Source organism: Dromiciops gliroides, chromosome 3 (assembly GCF_019393635.1).
Source record: "Dromiciops gliroides isolate mDroGli1 chromosome 3, mDroGli1.pri, whole genome shotgun sequence".
NCBI classification, from domain to species: domain Eukaryota; kingdom Metazoa; phylum Chordata; class Mammalia; order Microbiotheria; family Microbiotheriidae; genus Dromiciops; species Dromiciops gliroides.
Genome location: NC_057863.1, coordinates 536150825 through 536172466, shown reverse-complemented (window position 1 = coordinate 536172466; position 21642 = coordinate 536150825). Strand labels below are relative to the sequence as shown.

Here is a 21642-nt window from a genome sequence, read left to right as displayed (position 1 = left end):
GTGACTGGAACAGGACAAGTTATAATTAGTCCCCACATTATGACATGTGTCAGAGTCAGCACTACTCAACTCCATTTCTCAGGGAGGGAGAGGGAAACATTTCTTTCCTGCCTGTGTTTTTTTTTTTCCTATTGTTAAAAGAAAAATAAAATACATCAGCACGGGTCTGTAGGCTTCTTGAGAAAGTCATACTCTAACCTTCCTCCCACTTAATCCCTGTGAACTATAGGCATTTTAAGTAGAGAGAATGCTTTAATTGCTGCATGGAGGGTGTGGGTCAGAGCTAATAGCCTTTTGTTACTCTCTAAGCTCTGCTACTCATCCTATGGACTTTCTCCTTCATGTCACAGAAGCCCTCTCACCCCGGAAGATAATTCCACCCCTTGCAGCCTCTTCCTCTGATTGGTCAATTCCTCCCAGAACCTCTCTCTAAGGAAAAATATCCAGTCTTACTTCATTAACTTCTTCATTCCTTTCTGAGGTCCATTTCTGAGTCTTTGGACTTTCTTCACTATGCCCTGCGCAGTATCTTCACCATCCCCCACCCCACTTCCCCATTCAGTTTCTTTTGCTGTATTATCTTCCTGCATTAGAATGTAAGCACCTTGAGGGCAGGGATTTTTTTTTTTACTTGTAATTTTATTTCCAGTTTGGACAATACCCAGCATATAGTAAGTGCTTAATAAATGCTTATTGACTTGATGAAAGAAGGATTTCCTAACACTGAGGGTTCAGAGATATTAGAATATGAGCGAGGCAAGGTTGTGGCATCATCTTTAGGGGGCTTCCTTGGCACTGTAGAAAAGATGAGTGAAATTAGAGTTGTCTCTATCACTTACCTTGGGCAAGTCATTAATGTCTTTGAACCTCAGTTCTGGTGTCAAGTCAACAAGCATTTGTTAAGCCTTACTTATATAATACAAGCCCAAAAAAGCCTTTGTCCTCAAGCAACTTAGAGTTTAATGGAGGAAGACAACACAAAGAGGAACCGAAAAGGAGGCAGGGTAGTGAAAGAAGATATCTTCATGTGGGTATTATCATAAAGCCTGGAAAATGAAGGATAGCTGGTCTGGGCCCTTCCCTATAATGGAGGAGAACTCCATTTTTGGAACTCACCAATGAGAAGAACTCATATTATGGGAAAAGAAGGCCAGAGGGATGGAGGGGAGAGGCAACTGAAACATGGTGGCCAAGTCTGGAGAGTGAAGCATGGTTAGTCTGGGCTCTTTCTCAAGATGGAGATTCTGGTAGGACTTGATCAATGGGAGAAGGTGTAGTGGAAAGAGCTCTGGGGTGACACCAGCTATATGACCCTGGGCAGGTCACTCATTTGGTGTGGCATAATTCATATCAACAAATATCTATTTTCTGCTAAGTGCTCAAGATACAAAGACAAAACAAAACAAAATGGAACAAAAAGACATTTGTAAAACAATACCAAGTTATTTGCATGGGGATTACTAATAAGTGAGGAATCAGGAAAGACCTCTCATAGGAATTGGAACTGGAAGGGATCCAGTGGAAACAATGCGGAACAAGGAGTAGAGGACCCACATTGAAATTCTGGCTCAGCTGTTTACTGCCTTGGTGACCTTGAACAAATCACATTACCTCTCTGGGTCTTAGTTTCCTTTTTTGTAAAGTAGGGCGTTAGACTAGTTGATCTCTAAGGTCCTTTTCTGCTCTAAATCTATCTGTGACCTCCAGGAGCCTGAGTTTCTATATCTTTAAAATGGAGACAACACTACCTGCACTAATCTACTTCACAGAGGGTGAGGAAAACAGAGATTATAAACCATATAAGTGCTATAGAAATGTGAGCTGTTAACATGATGATGATGACAGCAACAATGATGGTGGTGGTGGTAATGGTGGTGATGAGAATAAAGAGGAAGAGGAGGATGACTGTAGTAGGTACAATGAGAAGATGAATATGGGAGGGGCAGCTAGGTGCCTCAGTGGATAAAGCCCTAGATTCAGGAGGACCTGAGTTCAAATCTGGCCTCAGATACTTGACACTTACTAGCTGTGTGACCCTGGGCAAGTCACTTAACCCTCATTACCCTGCCAAAAAAAAAAAAAAGATGACCATGGGGAAACGTGCCCTACCTTCTTCTCACAGTCTTGTTGTAGGGTTCAAATAATAACCATAGCTAGCATTTAGATGGCACCTTCAGACTTTCAAAGTGTTTTGCAAATATTATGTTATTTGATCCCTACAATGACCACATGAAGTGAGTCCTATTATTATCCCCATGTTATATATTAGGAAACTGAAGTAGACAGAGGTTAAGTGACTTGCCCAGGGTTACACAGCTAGTAAGTGTCTGAGGAAGGATTTAAATCCAGGTCTTCCTGACTCCAGGACTAGCACTCCATACACTGATCACTTGGCTGCCTTATGAGTCAACAGAGGAAGTTCTCAAATATCCTGTATGTGCTGGGGTTGCTCTGGCTTATGTGACTGTGGACACTGAAACATCCCTTCTTTGAGGCATCTTTCATTTTTTGCGGGGCAATGAGAGTTAAGTGACTTGTACGAGGTCACACACCTAGTAAGTGTTAAGTGTCTCAGTCTGGATTTGAACTCAGGTCCTCCTGAATCCAGGGCCAGTGCTTTATCCACTGCACCATCTAACTGTCCCCTCTTCTTACTTTCTTAAAAGTGAAAGAATAACCACACTCTCCTGGGCTTTCTCTAAACTGCTTCTGAGATATTGCTTCATAGGTTCTCACAATATACGAAATGGAAAGCCTCTAAGGTCCCTTCCAGCTCTAAGCCCATGATCCTAAAGTCATTTTATTAACAAGTGGCTTGCCTGGCATCATATGCAGTGAGTAGAAGATCTATCCACACCCCCTACCCCCAGCTCTGATCCTGATGGCAATCTGTGAGTCTCTGCTAAGGCAGACTTGTTGGTTGGTCCATCTTCCCAGAGACCTTGTGAGCCTCTAGGGTCCACAATGTTCCTCTGCCATACTCTGGACAGGATGTAGGGGATGTAGGGAATGAGTGGATCAAGAACCATTACTGAGATGAACCTGCAGACTCACCGACTTGGTGTGAAAGGCTGTGGTTTGAAGATATCCTAGAGTCTGTTGCTAAGGAAAAACATGTGTCTACCTCCTAAAAGTCAATTAGTCACCAGATATTTATAGGATTATATGAGGGATGCCATATATAGCCATGCTCAGTGTAAATTTGTGATCATTGATTGCTAGACACAAGAGCTTGTAAGACAGAGATCAGGAGAATGACATAGAACAGCATGCATGATCTTGGCAAGGAATTTGACAGTCTTTCATACTGGGTGTGTGGAAGAGATGGTGAAATCAGGGCTAAACTGGAGGAAAGTTAGAGTCCGAACTGGTTGAATGACTACACTCCAAGAATAACTGACATAAAAAGGAGTTTTCATTGAAGCATCTCACAAACCTGTGCTTGGCCTTCTGCTGTTGAATATTTTTATTAATGACCTTGGATAAAAGCGTCGATCCTTAGAAGGAGGGACTGAGTCTCTTCTTTTATTATGTTTTTATATTTTCAGTGCCTGACACATGTTGCTGTTGTTTTTCAGTCATGTCTGACTCTTCATGACCGTATTCTGGGGTTTTCTGGACAAAGATAGTGGAGTGGTTTGCCATTTCTTTATCCAGCTCATTTTACAGATGAGTAAACAGAAGCGAACGGGGTTAAGTGACATGCCCAGGGTCACACAGCCAAAATGGCTTTGGACTCAGTTCTTCCTGACTCTGGGTCCTGTGCTCTATCTACTGCACCTTCTACCTGCCCAGGAAGTACTTAATGAATGCTTATTTGAATGCTGATGGCATGAAGTTGGGAGGGACAGTTGACATTGGATAACAGAGTCTAGATCCAAAAAAGATAGAGGCTAGCACAATAGAAAAGATTTAAGGGTATGAGTGGACAGTAAATCTCAATATGTGTCAACAGTATGATATGGCAACCAAAAACTTTAATTTGATCTCAGGCTACTTTAATAGAAGTACAAGGAACTCTAGAACAAGGGAGATGATGGCCCTCATATTCTGTTCTAGTTAGAACATAACTCTAATTATACTGAGTTCTGGGAGTTGTATTTTAAGAAGGCCATGGACAGAGGAAAGCAAAGCCTTGTTCTCTTCCCAGGTGGTGGGAGAGTGGAAGTTCAGTCGGATTCACTGTGATATCTTTGTCACCCTGGATGTTATGATGTGCACCGCGAGCATCCTCAACCTCTGTGCCATCAGCATCGACAGGTGAGAGCCCAAGCTCAGGGGCAGGAGGGAAGGGTGCCGATGAGTCACTCCCCTGCATGCTGCTCACTGTTTTCTTACCCAATGGAGTCCCTTCTGTCCTCAACTTCATTGAGAAAGGAAAATGTGGGGCTTCATTTCCTGGCCCTGCAGTTTGATCCCTGAACAAGTAGAGTCAGAGACTGATGGAACTTCCCTTCCCTTCTCTCTCACCCCCACCCTTCCCACTTTAGGTACACAGCAGTAGCAATGCCAATGCTCTACAACACCCGCTACAGCTCCAAGCGCCCGCGTGACTGTCATGATCACCGTTGTGTGGGTTCTGTCTTTTGCCATCTCCTGCCCGCTGCTCTTTCGGTCTCAACAACACAGGTAAAGCCAGCAGCATCTACCTGGTGCACCTAGGAGGCCCAGTTGCTATGCCAGTTGAGATGGAGATGTCTTCCAGATACTGAGCAGGAGGATTTCTTTGTGCTTTGAGGAGAGTTTCAGGGCACTGTGCCCTGGCTATACTGACCATGGGGCAGTCACTTAACTTCTTGGTTCTCCAAACAAACAAAACTCTTAAGTTATGGAGAAGTTGTTGGTCTGTATCATGGAGGAAGTTTCTAATCATGGACTTCATGCTAATGGAATCATGGGTTCAGACTCTCTCCTGCCCTTAGCCCAAATGAACACTAATTGTCTCCTGTGAGTAAGAATCAGAGATCCAGGAGGACCCTCAGAGGCCATTCAGTCCAACCCCAACTGGTGACCCGAATGCATGTGTGTGTGTGTATCTAAAAATATACACATATACATATGTATGTGTGTATATCTAAAAATAATACATGCACATACATATATGCTCATGCATATATACCTACACACATGTGCATGTACATGCCTATGTACGTGTACACATACCTATACATGCGGGCATGCATGTGACAGCTAACATCTAACATGCCATAAGGTGAGTTGTTATCTTAGAAGCCTCTTGAAATGGGGCTGTGGCCTTGGTCTAGAGAAAATCAGGTGGAGCTAGGAGACATTCAACTAAATACTAACTGAGATCTATTGCATGCTGAAGCCTATGCTAGTAGTTGTGGGGAACACGCTGGAAATCCAAGTTGTGTTACCTGCCCTGAAAGGGCTTAATTATAGACAAAAGGTTATTAAAGAGGTTGACAAGGACAGTGAAAGAACCAGAGATTGTACCATAGGAGAATCAGTCAATGTTTGGCCTGGAGAAGATTTAGGGAGAGGACATGGTCTCCGTCCTTAAGTACTGAAGGGCTGTTAAGTTGAACAAAGATTCTATCTATCTATCTATCTATCTATCTATCTATCTATCTATCTATCTATCTATCTATCTATCTATCTATCTATCTGTCCTGTCTATCTCTCTATATATATGTGTGTATACATGCATACACACATATACACATAGATTACCACACATAGATACATAAATACATATTCTGTCTGCTTAGCCTCAGAGAACAGAATAAGGGGGTAATGGGTGAAAGTTGTAGAAAGGGAAAGATGTCCACTTCCATCTAAGGAAGGATTTTCTAACATTTCTGGTCATCCCAAAGAAGAACTGTCTTTCCTGAGAGGCAGTAGGTTCCCCCCTCAGAAGAAGACTTCAGGCAGAGGCTGGGTGTCTGCTTATTGGGACTCTATAGAGGATTGATATTCAGGTCACCAGTTGGGGTTGGATCTGAATGCCTCTGAAGTCCCTTCCTGGATCTCTGATTCTCACTCACAGGAGACAATTAGTGAGCAAGTCAGGACAGCACTGAGTATTAAATAAGTAGGGAAGTGTTTAGTCATTTGTCCAATCAATCGCAAGCATTTATTGTTGTATTATATGCCGGGCATTGGAATATAAGTCCAAAGAACAAGTAATTCCTGCTTGCAATGAGCTGACATTCAGCACTCCCTATGAGTGTTTAGGGAGTTCAGAGAGAAAGGGATCATTGGGAAAGGTTCATGGAGGAAGTGATTGAGGATGGGGGAATTTGGCTAGGAAGTGGGGACAAAGAAATAATTTCAAATGATGGAAGGGCTACAGACTGTTGGGGAGCTGTTGAGAAATCAACCGTGGCTGCAGAAGGTTTGTGGAGGGGAGCAGGTGGGAGAGAAGGTCGAGTGGGGAAGGACTGTGGAGAAGCTTCAAACGCCAGGCTGAGGTTGAGCCTGGCTAACAATCCTGTCTGCCTTTGTTTCTCCCAGATCAGAATGAGTGCATCATTGCCAATCCTGCCTTCGTTGTCTACTCGTCCATCGTCTCCTTCTACGTGCCCTTCATCGTTACCCTGCTCGTCTATGTTCAGATCTACATCGTCCTTCGAAAGCGCCGGAAACGTGTCAACACCAAACGCAGCAGCCGAGGGCGGGGAATCTGATTGCACAGGCCCCACTCAAGGTTTTCTCTCCTTGGCATTTCCTTACTCCATCTCACTCCACAAACCCTTAAGTCACCTCACCTGCCTAAGTTTCCCTCCTTCTAGCCCTGGTATCATTTTCTGGGCGCAGGGCCACAATAAATGCCCTAGACCGTCTTGGTCACTCAGGAGCCCAAGTCAGATTTTTCCAAGCCCCGGGGAGCTTGCCTAAGAGTGAATCCGGGTATAGAGACCATGTGCATGACTTTGGTGTTAATGAGACATCAGAAATAGTTACAGGAAACACTCAGAAGTGATTGGAGGGGAGTAGACTTGCCTTAGTGTGGTTAGGGCTTTGTCCAGAACTGATGTGTAAGCCAAGGAACTTCTCTGGGCTTCAGTTTCTCCATCTATAAGTAAGGGGTTAGACAACATGATCACTAAAGTCTCTTCTAATTCTATATCTATAAACCTATGATTCTAGAGCTGAGTTAGCAGAGACTTTTAATCCACCTGACTCTATCCCTGAAGAGTTTTTGTATTATGGTTTTGTTCTTAGGGTGACCCTCCTATTCTTTATCCTAGTTACCTTACATCTTCTGAAGAGTCTTTCTCTCTCCATTACTTCCACTGACCTCTTTGCTCTTTTCCCCTATTTTAGTATTCTGCCCCCCCCAACACCCAACACTTTTCTGCCGTTCAATCTCCTTGCCTCTTTCCTGTTCCTGTCTCAACCTTACCTTCCTCTGATTTCTACTTCCTATAAACTCATCCCTTCCTTATCCATCTTCCATTTCTCTGACCTACACCCCACACACAAACAGATATAACTTCCTCTAAGCTGCCCACTATTCCTTTCTCCTACCCTACCTTGAAAGACTGACCTCTCTGGCAACCTTCATCTTTCTCCTTTCTTGTCTCCTTTCTCTCTTTGTGTATACAAATATGCATATACATATGCACATATATTCACAACATATATCTATACATGTATATAAATTTAATTCAGTAAATATTTATGGATCACCTAATATATACAGAGCACTATTCTAAACCCTTACTTCTTCCCTCCTTTGATCTCTTTTCTGACCTCTTTTCTCCCCTACCTCTTGTTTTCCTGTCTCATCCTTCTTACTTCCTCTCTTCCAACCATACCTTCTTACCTTCTACTTTTTCTGACCACCCTCTCCCTTGGATTTCCCCATCCATCAAGCTTCCCTGCCTCCCTTTTGTAGCAGGAAGGTGGTGAAGTGAACAGAGCACTTGCCTTGGTGTCGAGGAAGTCTCTTACTAGCTGTGTGACAATAGGCAAGTCACTTAACCCCTCTCAGGCTGTTTCTTCATCTACAAAATGGGAATAGCAGTAGCTCCTACCTGATAGGGTTTCTATAAAGTAAAATGAAATAAATATGGAAAGCTCTTTGTAAACATTAAGGTGTTATGTAAATCTTAGTCATTTTTATTTTATCCTCACCTACCTGCCCCACCTCTGTCCCCATCGCACTATCCCTGTGACCTCTCCTGGCTTTCTCCCCAAAGGACAAGTGTGCTCACCCTGATGATATGAAGCTCTGCACCATCATCATGAAATCCAATGGGAGTTTCCCAGTGAACAAGAGGAAAGTGGTAGGTATTATAGGATAGAGTGTCATGCCTAACCCTCCCTAATCACCAGGACACCCAACCACCCCAGGGCATTCACCACACAAGGGAAATGAGAAATTATCAAATACCACCTGGCCACAGTAGAGGGGAACCTGCCACAAGAGATTTTTGCCCTCTGTCCACCAAATTTCTACTTCCTAGTTCCCTACAAACAGTACTTAGAGCATTCAGGGAGATGCTGCAGACAGAATTTTCTGAGATTTTAACTTCTTATGCTATTCTTACGGATGAGATGAAGTGATGCGGGCTAGACCAGATTAATTGGTGGATTCAAAACTAATCTCATCCATAAGAGTAGCAATCGTTAATATTCCATTGTTAACTTGAAAGGAAGTGTCCAGGAGAGTGCCCTAGAGTTCTGTGCTTTGCCCCATGATGTTTCCCATTTTATCAACACTCAAATAAAAGCACAGATGCCACACTTACCAACATGTAGATGACACATGGGAGAGTTAACTAATACGCTGGATGACAAAGTCAGGAATCAAAAAGCCCTGGGCTGAATTGGATCAGATGAAATTTAATAGGGATAAACATAAAGCCTTTCACTTATGGTCAAGAAATCAACTTCATAAATATAAGACTGGGGACTTGAACTGTAATATCTACCTCATAGGGATGTCAAGAGAATCCAGTGAGAGAATGCACTTAAGACCTTGTGAACTTCAGTGGACACCACACTTCTCTAAATTTGTATTAACTCAGATTGCATTAACTTTTGGGGGGGGGCTGTCTTTTCACACTTCTGACTCATTTTCAGATCATTTGAAATAAAAGATCTGGAGGTTTTTTGGTGGACTTCAAATGAGTCAAAATTGTGATTCGGGGAAAAAACAACAAGTCCCATCTTAGAGTTAATGCAAATTTAAAGAAATGCAGTATCCGTTGAGGTTCACAGGGTGGTTTAAGTGCATTCTCTCACTGGATTCTCTTGCCAACCCTATGAGGTAGAGATACTGTGACAGATCGTGCCAACGTGGATCAGTCGAAGGAACATTTAGCCTAAAGATGAGACAGTTCAGGAACACAGGCTAGCTGTCTGCAGGTGTTTGAAGTGCTATCATACAACTGGGGGGGGGGGAGCAGCTAGGTGGCGCAGTGGATAAAGCACTGACCCTGGATTCAGGAGGACCTGAGTTCAAATCTGACCTCAGACACTTGACACTTGCAAGCTGTGTGACCCTGGGCAAGCCACTTAACCTTCATTGCCTCGAAAACAAAAACAAAAACAAAACAAAGCATACAACAAGGGGATTAGATTCTCTCAGTTTGGCCTTAAGGAACAGAACTTGGAATATTTGGTGGGAGCTGGGAAAGAAGAAAAAAGAAATGGATTCATTGGGAGTAAAATTAATCAATTCAGTATTTATTATACACCTAGTGGACTCCTGGCTCTGGGGGCAGGTGCTGGGGATACAAATACAAATCATGAAACCAGATTTCTTTTTGTGTGTGTGTGTGAGGCAATTGGGGTTAAGTGACTTGCCCAGGGTCACACAGCTAGTAAGTGTTAAGTGTCTAAGGCCGGATTTGAACTCAGGTACTCCTGACTCCAGGGCCGGTGCTTTATCCACTGCGCCACCTAGCCACCTCAAAACCAGATTTCTTGAAAACTAGACCTCTCCAAAAGAAGAATGGGCAATCTCTAAAAGCAGTCGTTATCTACTTCACTGGTGGTCTTGAAGCAAAGCCTGGATGACCAGGATCACAGAACTGGAGAGCGGGAAGAGACTTCAGCAGTCATCAAGTCTAATTTATACACAGAAATGCATACCCTACAAGGGGTCTTCCCACTTCTGCTTGAATACTTCCAAGGAAGGGGAGCCCCCTCATCTCTCATGGCATCCCCTTCCCCTTTGGGGCCACTTCTTGGGTAGGTTGTCGGAAAAGTCTTCAGGTACAGGGTTGTACCAGACGGCTTCTAGGGTCTGTTTCAACCTTATGATTCTGTGAATCTGAACTAAGAGGCAATGTGGCTTGGCGGAAAGATCATAGAACCTAGAATTGGGCGACCGTGATTCAAATTCTGCCTTTCCCACTTACTACTACCTGTGTAACCCTGGGCGAATCACTTAACCTGTCTGAACCTCACTTTCCCCTTTGTAAAATAGAGAATTAGACTTTATGACCTCTAAGGTCTCTTCCAGCTTGACATCTATGGCCCTGTGATCGGGGGCCCCCTGGATCTCTCCACAAGGAGATCTTGGGTTTCTAGAAGGTGGCAAACCAACATTATCGACAGAGGGAGAGAACTGGGTCTGTTCTTCATGAGGTCAGCCAGAGCCCGCAGGTGTTTATGGCAGCAGCTGCTGAGGGAAAACTGAACACATTTTCCCATTCCAGATGAACACCTTCCATAGCTCGAATTTATCTGTTGCTTTGTAACACTCTTTGCACACATCGCCTCATTTGATCCTCATGAGACTGGTTAACCCTGTGATCCTGGGCAAGCCACTTAATATCTCTGAGCCTCAGTTTCCTAATCTGAAAGAGAGGTATAAAATTTATTTGTAGTAGCAACCTCACAAAGTTGTTGTGAAGAAAGCATGGCAAACACTTCAAAAAGATACGTCAGTTATTATTATTGTTGTTGTTGTTGTTATCATTACTAGTTGTCCTAAGGGACTCCCTGCAAGTTAATTCAGCTTAGCTCAATAAACATTTATAAAGGGCCTACAATTTTCCAGGCATTGTATTAGGCCCTGGGACTACGAAGAATAAAAGAAAAATATCCTTGCCCTCAAGAAGCTAATATTCTACTGGGGGTGGTGGGGATACATCATATACACAGGTAATGAAAACAGTAAGTAATTATTTTAGAAAAGAGAGAAAAGGAGAGAGATAGATGTAGAGATAGAGATGAAGAGAGAGAGATGAAGACAGAGATAGAGAGAGAGATGGAGAGAGAGAAATGGAGAGAGAGGGGAGAGAGAGAGAGAGAGAGAGAGAGAGAGAGAGAGAGAGAGAGAGAGCGAGCGAGAGATCATCTTCCTCCTGTGTTCTACCCAAGTCAGACCTTAGCTGGAATATGTGTTCCGTTGGGCATCGCAGTTCAAGAAGTACAATGATCAGCTGAAAAGAGGACATAACATGAGAGGATGAGTTGTTGTTCTCTGGACTCTTTCAAGCTAACCATTGTCCTGAAAAATCCAGCTGTGGATTTTTTTCCTTTTTTTTCTTCCCTCCCGCTTTCCCCACCCTAGAGATGACTACCATTAGACACAAATATGTATGTGTGTATGTGTGTGTATGTATGTAAAATCATTTTATACATACTTCTGTTTATTAGTTCTTTCTCTGGATGCAGATAGTGTCTTCCTTTGTAGGCTACATGATAACTTTATTACATATTTTAAAGGAATAGCAACTTGTACATAATAGATTTGCAATTTCATGTGCAAACATCTTTTTTCCTATTCTATCATGTTATGGAAATGCTTGATGTACTTAAGTTCAGAATAAAATATACAATTTTTTAAATTCCAGCTATGGTTTGAGCAGGGAAGATTATTGGGGGTGGTCACCCTCATATTTTGGGGAGTTCTGTTTTTTCTAATGCACCCCCAAACTACATGGGCTTTCATCAAAACCACCTAACATTGCTGGGTCCTATTTAGTCTGCAGTCTGCCCCTGGCTCTTTTTCAGATGAAGAAGCCACTTCGCCATGCCTATCCCATCCTGTCCCTGGGAGGGTGATATTTGGAACCCCAGTGCAAGACTTGCTATTTATCCCTATCAAAGGTTTTCTTTTTAGATTCGTTGCTCTTGCTTGTCAGAATCTTTTTGGCACCCCGTTCTGTCCTTCAGAATGTTAGGTATCATCTCCAGCTTTGTGTCTTTTTCAGCATATCTTACATCAATCCCCCTCTTTCCCCTTACACAAGTCATCCTAGTTCAGGCCCCCATCACATCTTACCTAAACTAATATAACATTCTCTTAATTGGTCCCCCTGCTTTCAGTCTCTCCCTTCTCCTATCCTTCCTCCACACAGATGCCAAAATTATTTTCCTAAATCTCAGGTATGAGCGTGTCATTCTTCTGTTCAGAAAGTTTCATTTATCTTGCTGTCATTAGGATAAAATTGAAACTCTTCTTGTCTGTCATTTACAGCCTTTTCTACTCTGGCTCTAACTTAATCTTTCCAGGCTGATTACTCCCCATCACTCACTTCACTTCAGCCAAACTGGCCCATTTGCTATTCCTTGTAGACGCCATCCCGTCTACTGTGCCCTTCCACTGGCTGTCCCCCATACTCTGAATGTCCTCTGTCCTCACCTCTGCCCCCCTGGAACCCCTCAATCTTTTCGAGGATCAGATCAAATGCTCTCTCTCCTTCCTGATTGCCCTAGGAATCCCTCTTCCCATCCCCTGATGAAACCACTTTGCATATATTTACCATGTGTCCAATATTTACTCATCTGTGAAGATGTTGTATCTTCCAGATAGAATGCAAGACAGGGGCTGTCTCACTTTTTTACATTTCTTTCTCATCTTAGTTCTTAGCATGGTCCTTGGACCAAAGTAAGCACGTAATAAATGTTAGTTTGATTGATTGAAAGAAGGAATTCGGGAATCCTAAGGGGCAGAGGTAAGGAAGAAGTGCATTCCAGGAAAAGAAACTGAGGAAAGAGAGAGAATGTCAAATTCAGGGCATATGTAGTAGATTACTTTTTCTAGAACTGAGAGTTTAGGAAGAGATGAATCTGGAAAGGGAGATGTGAGCTGAACTGGAAAGGGCTTTGCATTTTATCCTAGGAACAACCAGGGGATATTTAAAATCTTTGAGTAGGGGAATAATTTGCCTAGATACTTATTTTAAGAATATTAATTTGCCAGCCGTGTGCAGAATGGTTCTGAGAGGAGACTGAAAAACACAAATCCATTAGGGGTCTATGATAATAAACAGGTCGAGAGGTGAGGGGACCTTAACCAGGTTAGAGGCTGTGTAAGTAGCCAGAAGAGGACTAACATGAAAGATGAAATGGAGGTAAAATTGACATGTCCTAACAAATGATTATGATTGGAATGAGGCATGTCAGGTAGGGAGTCGACGAATCAGTTTTACTTCAGTGGTGGAGTCATGTGCTAGGATGCAATAGAATGAGAGGTAAATGTAAGGTGATGAAGTAAAGGCAATGAGTGTAGACAGTTTGGGGTTTGGGTTTTTTTTTTTAGTTTGGCCATGAAAGGAAAGGGAGATCTAAGGAGTGGCAGGGTTACATAAAGATTTTTGTTTTTGTCTTTTTTGGTAGAGGAGACCTGCGTGTGTTTGAAAGGGATGGGAACGATCAATTATATAAAAAGAGACTGAAAAGGAATAAGAGAGAATGATCAAGGGGGGGGGGGGAATTCCTGCAAGAGATAGGAGAGGACGGGCCCAAGAGCACAAGTAGAGGGCTTAGCCTTGGCAAAGAGGAACAACTGTTCATTAGAGATGAGAGTAAGAGAAAAAGGAGGAATGATATAGAGGGATTTTGTTCTGTAGAGTTGGGGGGAAGGAGGTTCACAACAGATAGCTTCTATTTTCTCAGCACAGAAGGAAGTGAGACTATCTCCTCCTGTTTATGTGAGCTCGGGGTGAAAGGCAAGAAAAGGAAGACAAGGCAGTTCTTGCTTCATCTTAACATGAGCTTTCAGAAAGGAGGAAGAAGGATTGTGTCGCAGGGGGCTTGAGAAGAGAAGGTTTAGAACAGCTACTGTGAATATTGTGGTAGAAGCAATCTGGGAAACATAAAAGGGTTTCCCCCTGAGCAGTGAAGACCCACTTGAGTAGTATGGCATACTAGAATGAGTCAGATGAATTAAAGACAAAGGACTTGAATTTGAACCACAGTTTCTGACAATGATGATCATTTATGTGATTTTGAGCCTCAATTTCCCCCCCAATCTATAAAATAAGGTGACTGGATGAAATGATCTCTAAGATCTCTTCCAGCTGTTCTATTGGTCCATTGGGAGATTAGATAAAATAAATTTGCAGTGCACCCATTCAGCGGAATTGCATGACTTTCTTCAGCCATGTTGGGCACCATAAGAGAGTAAAGGAGAAGACAGATGGTGGAAGTAACCCAGGGTTAGGATCTGGCAAGGAGTGATTGGCAACAGGGCACTGGAACAAAGGATTCAAGGGTAGAAGAGGGCATAGATTTGAACTTCTTTACCCTAGGGTTGAGACTAGCTTGAAATCTCATCTCTACTGCTTACCATGTGATGTATGACCTTAGACAAGTCATGTCACTTCCACCAGCCCATCTCTGGCCCCCAAGGCCCCTTTCTTCTCAAAGTCTATGATCCTATGGTCATGTGACTGTGAAGGGAAGAATGTGAGGCCAGAGCAGGAGTGATATAATGAGAAGGAAGGGTGAGGGAGAGGGAATGGAAGACAAGGAGAGTATGGAGAAAAAACTTAATAGTCATGAGGCAGAGGGAAGATGGAAGGATAGGAGTTCAGGAGATCAAAGTTATAGTCTCTAGCTTTTATATATGACATTTCCTCAGTGCTCTCCCATTGATACAAATGTGCAATCTTATATACACACATACACACACACAAGTGCTCACAGGCATAGACATATATGTGTGTGTCTATATACCCATATGTGTGGATGTGTGTATATATATGTGTGTGTGTGTGTGTGTGCGCGCGCACACGCGCGCGCGCACATGTACTCAGATGGATATATGAGCTCAGGCATTTATCTAACACTTCTTCAGTGGATCCATGATCTCATCCACAAGGGTATTGGGGGATATTCCCTCCACCAGAGCAGGTCTGTTTCATCTCATCCTGAATGATTCTTGTCCTTCAGAGAGATTCTACTTAATGTGTGGGAGGCCTCCTTTTAAGTTCTTGGATATTTCTTGGATACCAGTCACCACTTGTGCTGACCATTTGTGATCCTTGCTATGGAATTGACAAAGCACCTTTTTTTCTGTCAGATATGCCCTTTATGGCATACACACCTAAATATAAGTGGGTTTTTTGAGTGGAGTAGGGGGAAAAGAGACATGCATTTGGGGCTGGCAGTAGCTACCACAGAGCCAAGAATCTCCTCAATACAGGAAAATTTTCTCAAGGAATGAAAGGAATGGTCTTTTGTGAACTTTGAGAAGGAACCAAGAATTAGGTTAGATTATTCCGTTATCTGGGTGAGGGGAAAAAGCTTTCATTGGGATAGTTTTTGTCATCTCCCTCTTTGAAGCAGAAGGGAAAATATTTCTCAGGGACGAGTTTGACCAAGAGTAAGGTGGGCTGGGCAAAATAATGGATCACATCCTCTGGTTAGTCTAGGGTTCAGGAATACTAGAGTGGAAGTCAGTGGGGACAGGTGGGTATTTGAGGATATCCATATACAGGGGTACTTACCTGGCTTTATTTTGGTGACTTTTGATCCTTGTTCAGGAGGCTGCACGCCGTGCAGAACAGATGGAGATGGAGATGATGTCCAGCACCAGCCCACCGGAGAAAACCAAATACAGCCCCATCCCCCCAAGCCACCATCAGCTCACCCTCCCTACCCCCTCCACCCAGGGAGTCCATTCTTCCCCTGACAGCCCTATGAAGCCAGAGAAGAATGGGCATGCCAAAGGTCACCCAAGGTCTGCCAAAGTCTTTGAGATCCAATCTATGCCGAATGGCAAAACCCGGACTTCACTCAAGACCATGAGCCGGAGGAAACTTTCCCAGCAGAAGGAGAAAAAAGCCACCCAAATGCTGGCCATCGTCCTTGGTGAGTAACCCCTCCTCCTCCTATGATCCCACGCTATTTAGTCTTAGCTTCAGAAATACCTTTGCCTCTACCTGTCCACTCTTTTCTTGATCAATCCCCAACCCCATCCCCAGTCATAGAGAATGGGCTTTGAGTTCTAGTGAGCAAAAGGATAATTAGAAAGAAGAGAGTCTATAATAAAGTGCTTACTTAAGTAATCCCATTTTGTCTGAAATCAACTGAGCTGGGAAAGAAGCAATTGAAGTGAGCTTGGAATGTCAAGTGACCAAGGAAGGTTTCATGGAGAAAGTGGTATTCACCTAAGTCTTAAAGGAGAACTAGAAGTTTGATCATCAGAGGGAGTGGGGTGGCGGTGGGGGGAGGGGAGGTTAGGGAGACCTGGATTGCATTGGCTCCCTGGAATGGAGAACAACAGTACAAGCAAAGACACAAGGCAGGAATAAGGTTGGTAGCTGTTGATTGCTTGAAAAAATAATCCGGAGTCCCTGTCCACAAGGAGCTAACAATCTTTTTGTCTTTAAGAGATAATGACAACTTGAATTTCTAGAGCACCTTTCAGAGAGATTTTACATAACCACAGATAGGATTTATTTTGGTCTTCACCAATTGTTCCCACCAATTGAGGGGTTAGGAGGGGAAAGATGGAGGTGGTATCTGGGACATGTGAATCCATGAGCGTGGGGAACTCCCAGTATGGTATATTTCTCCATCAAAGCAGATCTGCAACTCATCTTTAACTTCTAATCTTAAAGAGTTGTTCGGGACACTAAGAGATTCAATGTGTCAGATTCAGGGCTTTCTCAACCCAGTTCTTTCTGTCTCCAAGATCACCCCTCTTTTCACCAAAGATCACTAGGTTGCTTCAGATCTTCTGAGATTTTACTGCTTCTTTGACCATGGGCAAATCACTAAATTTTCCTGGACCTCACTTTCCTTTTCTGTAAAATGAGGGAGCTCAGATGCAGTCGATGTATTCATTTGTTCTGTTTGAGTATACATTTGTCCCAAGAGCAGGAGATAGATCAGTTGACCGTGATGGATGTGGGGAAGAGGAGAGCACTGATAAAACTTTTTTTAAATGCAAAAATAAAATTTAAAAACCAAAATGAGGGGGGTTGGATTAGCTAGCATCTGAGAGCCTTTCTAGCTCTCAATTTGTGTTCTTCCCTCAAGTTGCCTCTCTTAGAGGAAGAAACTAAAGCCTGCAGACATTTGATAAATAGCCCAAAGTCATACAGCTAGTTAGTAGTAGAGCCTGGACTATAATCTAAGTCTCCTTTACCACTATTACTCCTGAGAGACAATGTTCTTAACGTGGGGTCCAAAGACCCCAAGGGGTCCGTGGATATTTCAAGGGGTATGTAAATTGAGGGTTTTAAAAAAATACTTTGATAACAATGTTTCAGTACAATTGGTTTACCTTGTACTCCACTGTATTTTATTTTGTGCATATAAAACATTCTGAGAAAGGGCTGGCAAGCTTCACCAGACTGCCCAAGGGGTCCATGACACTAAAAAGGTTAAGATCTTCTATGTAGTGGAAAGAAAATTGGATTCTGGAGCTAAATGTCCAAATATGATTCCAGGTTCCCACACTTGTTTTCTGTGTGTGCCTGAGAAAGTCACTTAACTGAGCCTGAGTTTCCTCGTCTATAAAATGAGGATAACAATATTTGTACTAACTACCTCCCTCAGAGTTGTGAGGGAAGACTTTGTGACCTTAAGGTTCTGTTAAAAAAAAAAAAGCCGAGTTTTTAGTCTGATTTCCTCCTCGTCCTGTATCCAGTACCAGAAAAAGTAAACAGTCCCAAAATTGATTTGACGCACTCCAGAAGTTGGGCTGTCGGTGGGCAGCCTTATCCATGCCCACTTGGCTCCCCTATGAATCCCCAGCCCACCTCACTGGCTCCCCTCTCTTCTAGGAGTGTTTATCATCTGCTGGCTGCCGTTCTTCATCACCCACATCTTGAATATGCACTGTGACTGCAACATTCCACCGGCCATGTACAGCGCATTCACGTGGCTGGGCTACGTCAACAGTGCTGTCAACCCCATCATTTATACTACCTTCAACATCGAGTTCCGCAAAGCCTTCATGAAGATTCTTCATTGCTGACCCCAGCCGCTGCCTGCCCACCCGCCTGCCCACCCAACCACTTGCCCACCTGTGTCGCCAAGCCAAGAGCCTAGGTGATGAGGGGAGGGAGAACTGGCCCTCCTTTTTGAGTCCAAGGAGTCCTGAACAGCTCCCCTACTGCCTCTCTAGTAGGCAAGGTGGGGGCCCTAGTGGCAGATCCAAGGGAGTTTGTGGCAGAGTCCCACGGCCCACAACTACAGTGTCTAAGTCCCTGAAGCAGCGAGATGCTCATTGGCCCTGTTCCCAAGGCTGGACCCCTTGGGGACTCTGGGGGACAGCTAATATGGGGAGCAGGGTCTGCTCACAGGGACATCCTCCTCTGCTTCCTGGATGCCTCTCCTTTGCACCAAAGACAAAGCCACCAGCTGCTGTCACTATTTCTGTCCCCATCTTCTCCCTGGCTCCGAGCATGGATGCAACAGCTGGGAGACCTAATCGAGGTCTCTTGACCCTGCTCACGCTCCACATGCCTGGCCCTGGGTGGGCTTTGAGAAGTCAGTGGGAGGGGTTTGGTCAACGTCAGGGACAGTGGGAGCAAAAGCCAAGGTACACCCATCTACAACACCATGAGACCTATGTAAATACTGGACCGCAGGATGAATACCAGAGAAGTCCAAGCCAAAAAAAGAAAAGAAAAGTCAATCTTTCTCTAAGATGCTGCTTTGCATAACAGTGAGTAGTGGTCTAGGGCCTCCTCCCTCTGCTTCCTCCAGCTTCCTATCTAGTGGCTGCTCTAGGAAGAACTGACTGGAACTAACGCTGGCTTTGTGCATTGAGCTGGGCAGCCCACAGGCCCCTTAAGGAAAAGGGGGAAAGAGAGGTGGGCTAGGAGACTTTGGTTACTTTCCAAAAGACCCCATGGTCTAGCATTCCAATAAGTGATTACAGATTCTGCCTCAAAACCTTAGGACCTGAATATTGGCCTGTGGCTAGAGTGAGGGCATCTAGGCTAGGGGCTGGCAACCTGTGGCAAGGGTATCATAGTGTTACTTGAGGTGATAATGTTGGTAGCCATGTGCCACGCCTCCTTTTCTCTTCTCTTCTTCCTCTCTCCCTCTTTCCTTCCCCTGCTTGTCCCTTTCCCATTCCCTGCCTCTGCCTTAGACCTACCATCAGCTAAACAGGCTGTTGACCCTGGCCTGCCTAGCCCAGCGTGGCCCTGTGGGGGCCAGGGGAAACTGCAGCTGCTGTGGAGGTCACTTGGCTCCTGTGTCTACAAGGCCACTGGCTGTCCCCAGGCCCCAGTCTTTCTGTACCATCATTGTACATATGACAATCCAATAAAATCTAATGGAAACAGGTGGACTGGGCTGAGTGTTTGAATAAGCCCGGCTGAAAGTAGGGAGACTTCCATCTCCTTTTTCCATCACAGGAAAAGCCCAATCCCCCCGGGAAAGAGTCACATCCTTTCTGTTCAAGGGAGAGAGCCTAAGGGCAACTGTTCTTCACACCTGGAGTTGCTGGTATCTGAAGAGGAGAGTCTATGTGTGGAGGAAGGAGGAAGGAGCAAGGTGCCACAGGATATGTTTTTTTTAAAAGGGAGCAGAGGGGCGGCTAGATGGCGCAGTGGTTAAAGCACTGGACCTGGATTCAGGAGTACCTGAGTTCAAATCCAGCCTCAGACACTTAACACTTACTAGTTGTGTGACCCTGGGCAAGTCACTTAACCCCCATTGCCCCGCAAAAAAAAAAAAAAAAGGGAGCAGAGACTGGTGAGTTCTCAGGATCACGGGACACTGAGGCATTGCCTGGATCAGTTCTTAAATGGGACATATATTGAAGAAGAGGGAGAGATAAGAATTTTTTAAAAATGTAAATCCCTCTAGAAATATTACACTCTTTGTATCCCCCCCCAAGCAGAAGGGAAAGTCAGCTAATGTTTTATATGATGGAGCCAGCATCCAAAGACAGGCTAGAACAATGGGTCAAACTAAATATCCTAAAATTTAATAGGGATAAGGTTAAGTCTTAGATTTTGGGCTGCGAGGTGGTACAGTGGATAGAGCGCACAGCCTGGAGTCAGGATGACACATCTTCCTGATTTCAAATCTTGTCTCAGACACTTACTAGCTATGTGACCCTGGGCAAGCCACTTTACCCTGTTTACCTCGGTTTTCTCAGCTTTAAAACGAGATGGAGAAGTACATAGCAAACCACTGTAGTATCTTTAACAAGAAAACCCCCAAATGGGGTCACAATGAGTCAGGCACAAGTGAAATGACTGAACAACACTTAGATTTAAAAAAAAACAACTTTGTAAATGCAATAGAGAAAAAATATGGCTAGATCAATCAATTAATCATCAATAAATGTTTATTACAGGCCTATTATGTGCCAGGCACTGTACTTGGCAATGGAGATTACAAAGATAAAAGATACCTCCCCTCAAAGAGCTCAAGTGAAGCAATATTTTATACACAGAATCATAGAACTGCAGAATTTCCCAGTTAGAAAGGACCTGAATAGGACACCCAACACTCGAGAGCAGGAGGGTGCAGAGAACTTCAAATGCCATATGAGTCAATGGTGAACTGTCAGAAACCCCTGTTTAGACTACACTGAGTCCAGAACTAGAGAGGTGATAACTCTCCTGTACTCTGCACCGATCTAGGTCTGGAGTATTATGTTCATTTCTGGGCGCCAAATTTTAGGAAGGACTGATAAGCTGGAGAATGGCAAACCAGGATGGGGAAAGGTTTCAAGACCAAGGGAATAGTTGTCTTCAGGTATTTAAAGAGCTATCACATAACACAAAGAGTGATTTAATTTGTCCTACTTGGCCCCCCGAGGGCATGATTAGGATCAATGAAGGACCTTTTGAAAGAAGAATTTTGCCAGAACAAAAGGGAAAACTGACTAATGATTAGGGCTATTAGAAGGTCTTTAAGCAAAGACTGGATAATCACTTGTTGGGTGGAAGGGATCCTAATTACATTAATGACATGGACTCAGAGGTGTCTGAAATCCTTTCTAACTCAGATTCTGTGGCCCCTGGTAGAGTGTGGTTAACCCCACTTACCGCAGAAATGGAGAAGCCATCTTTATTCTCACTTTCACCTTTAGAGACCTCAACCAGAGGTCCATGATCCTCCCAAGCAAGACTTCAGGTGCATTGCCTTTAGTCATGCTCATTGTGGTTCTCTATTGGTTAAGTCTTCCCACCCCCCACCCCACACACAAATGGCAATTCCCTATGTAAGCACTGCAGCCACGCTCCCTCTGTCTCTGTCCCTTTTCTCTGCTGCTCCCTCTGTTGACCCATGATTCCCCCAAAGCATGAGAAATCCCTTTCTGAGGCCAAGACAGAAGCTGGGAGATAGGGTAGGTGACCTGTCCCAGGCAGTCAATTCGATTCTAACTGCCATTCATTCTTAACCTTCCCATCCTTGCTTTCCACTGGTCCAACCCAACTTATTTCCTTGACCAGGGACCAAGTCGATACAACCTCAGGCCTTTTCTGGAAACAAGGCTTGCTGTTG

General features: G+C 44.0%; 1 protein-coding gene across 1 annotated transcript in view; it reads left to right on the top strand.

Moving 5' to 3' along the window:
* Positions 1-19421, top strand: part of DRD2 (dopamine receptor D2) — a 100150-nt gene extending 80729 nt beyond the window's left edge. Inside the window, 9 exon segments of the mRNA XM_043995531.1 lie at positions 4151-4260; positions 4491-4545; positions 4547-4609; positions 4611-4629; positions 6478-6641; positions 6644-6670; positions 8169-8255; positions 15699-16026; positions 17949-19421. Of these exon segments, the coding sequence (XP_043851466.1) occupies positions 4151-4260; positions 4491-4545; positions 4547-4609; positions 4611-4629; positions 6478-6641; positions 6644-6670; positions 8169-8255; positions 15699-16026; positions 17949-18142 (1047 nt within the window). The 3' untranslated portion in view covers positions 18143-19421.
* The last annotated feature ends 2221 nt before the right edge of the window (positions 19422-21642 follow it).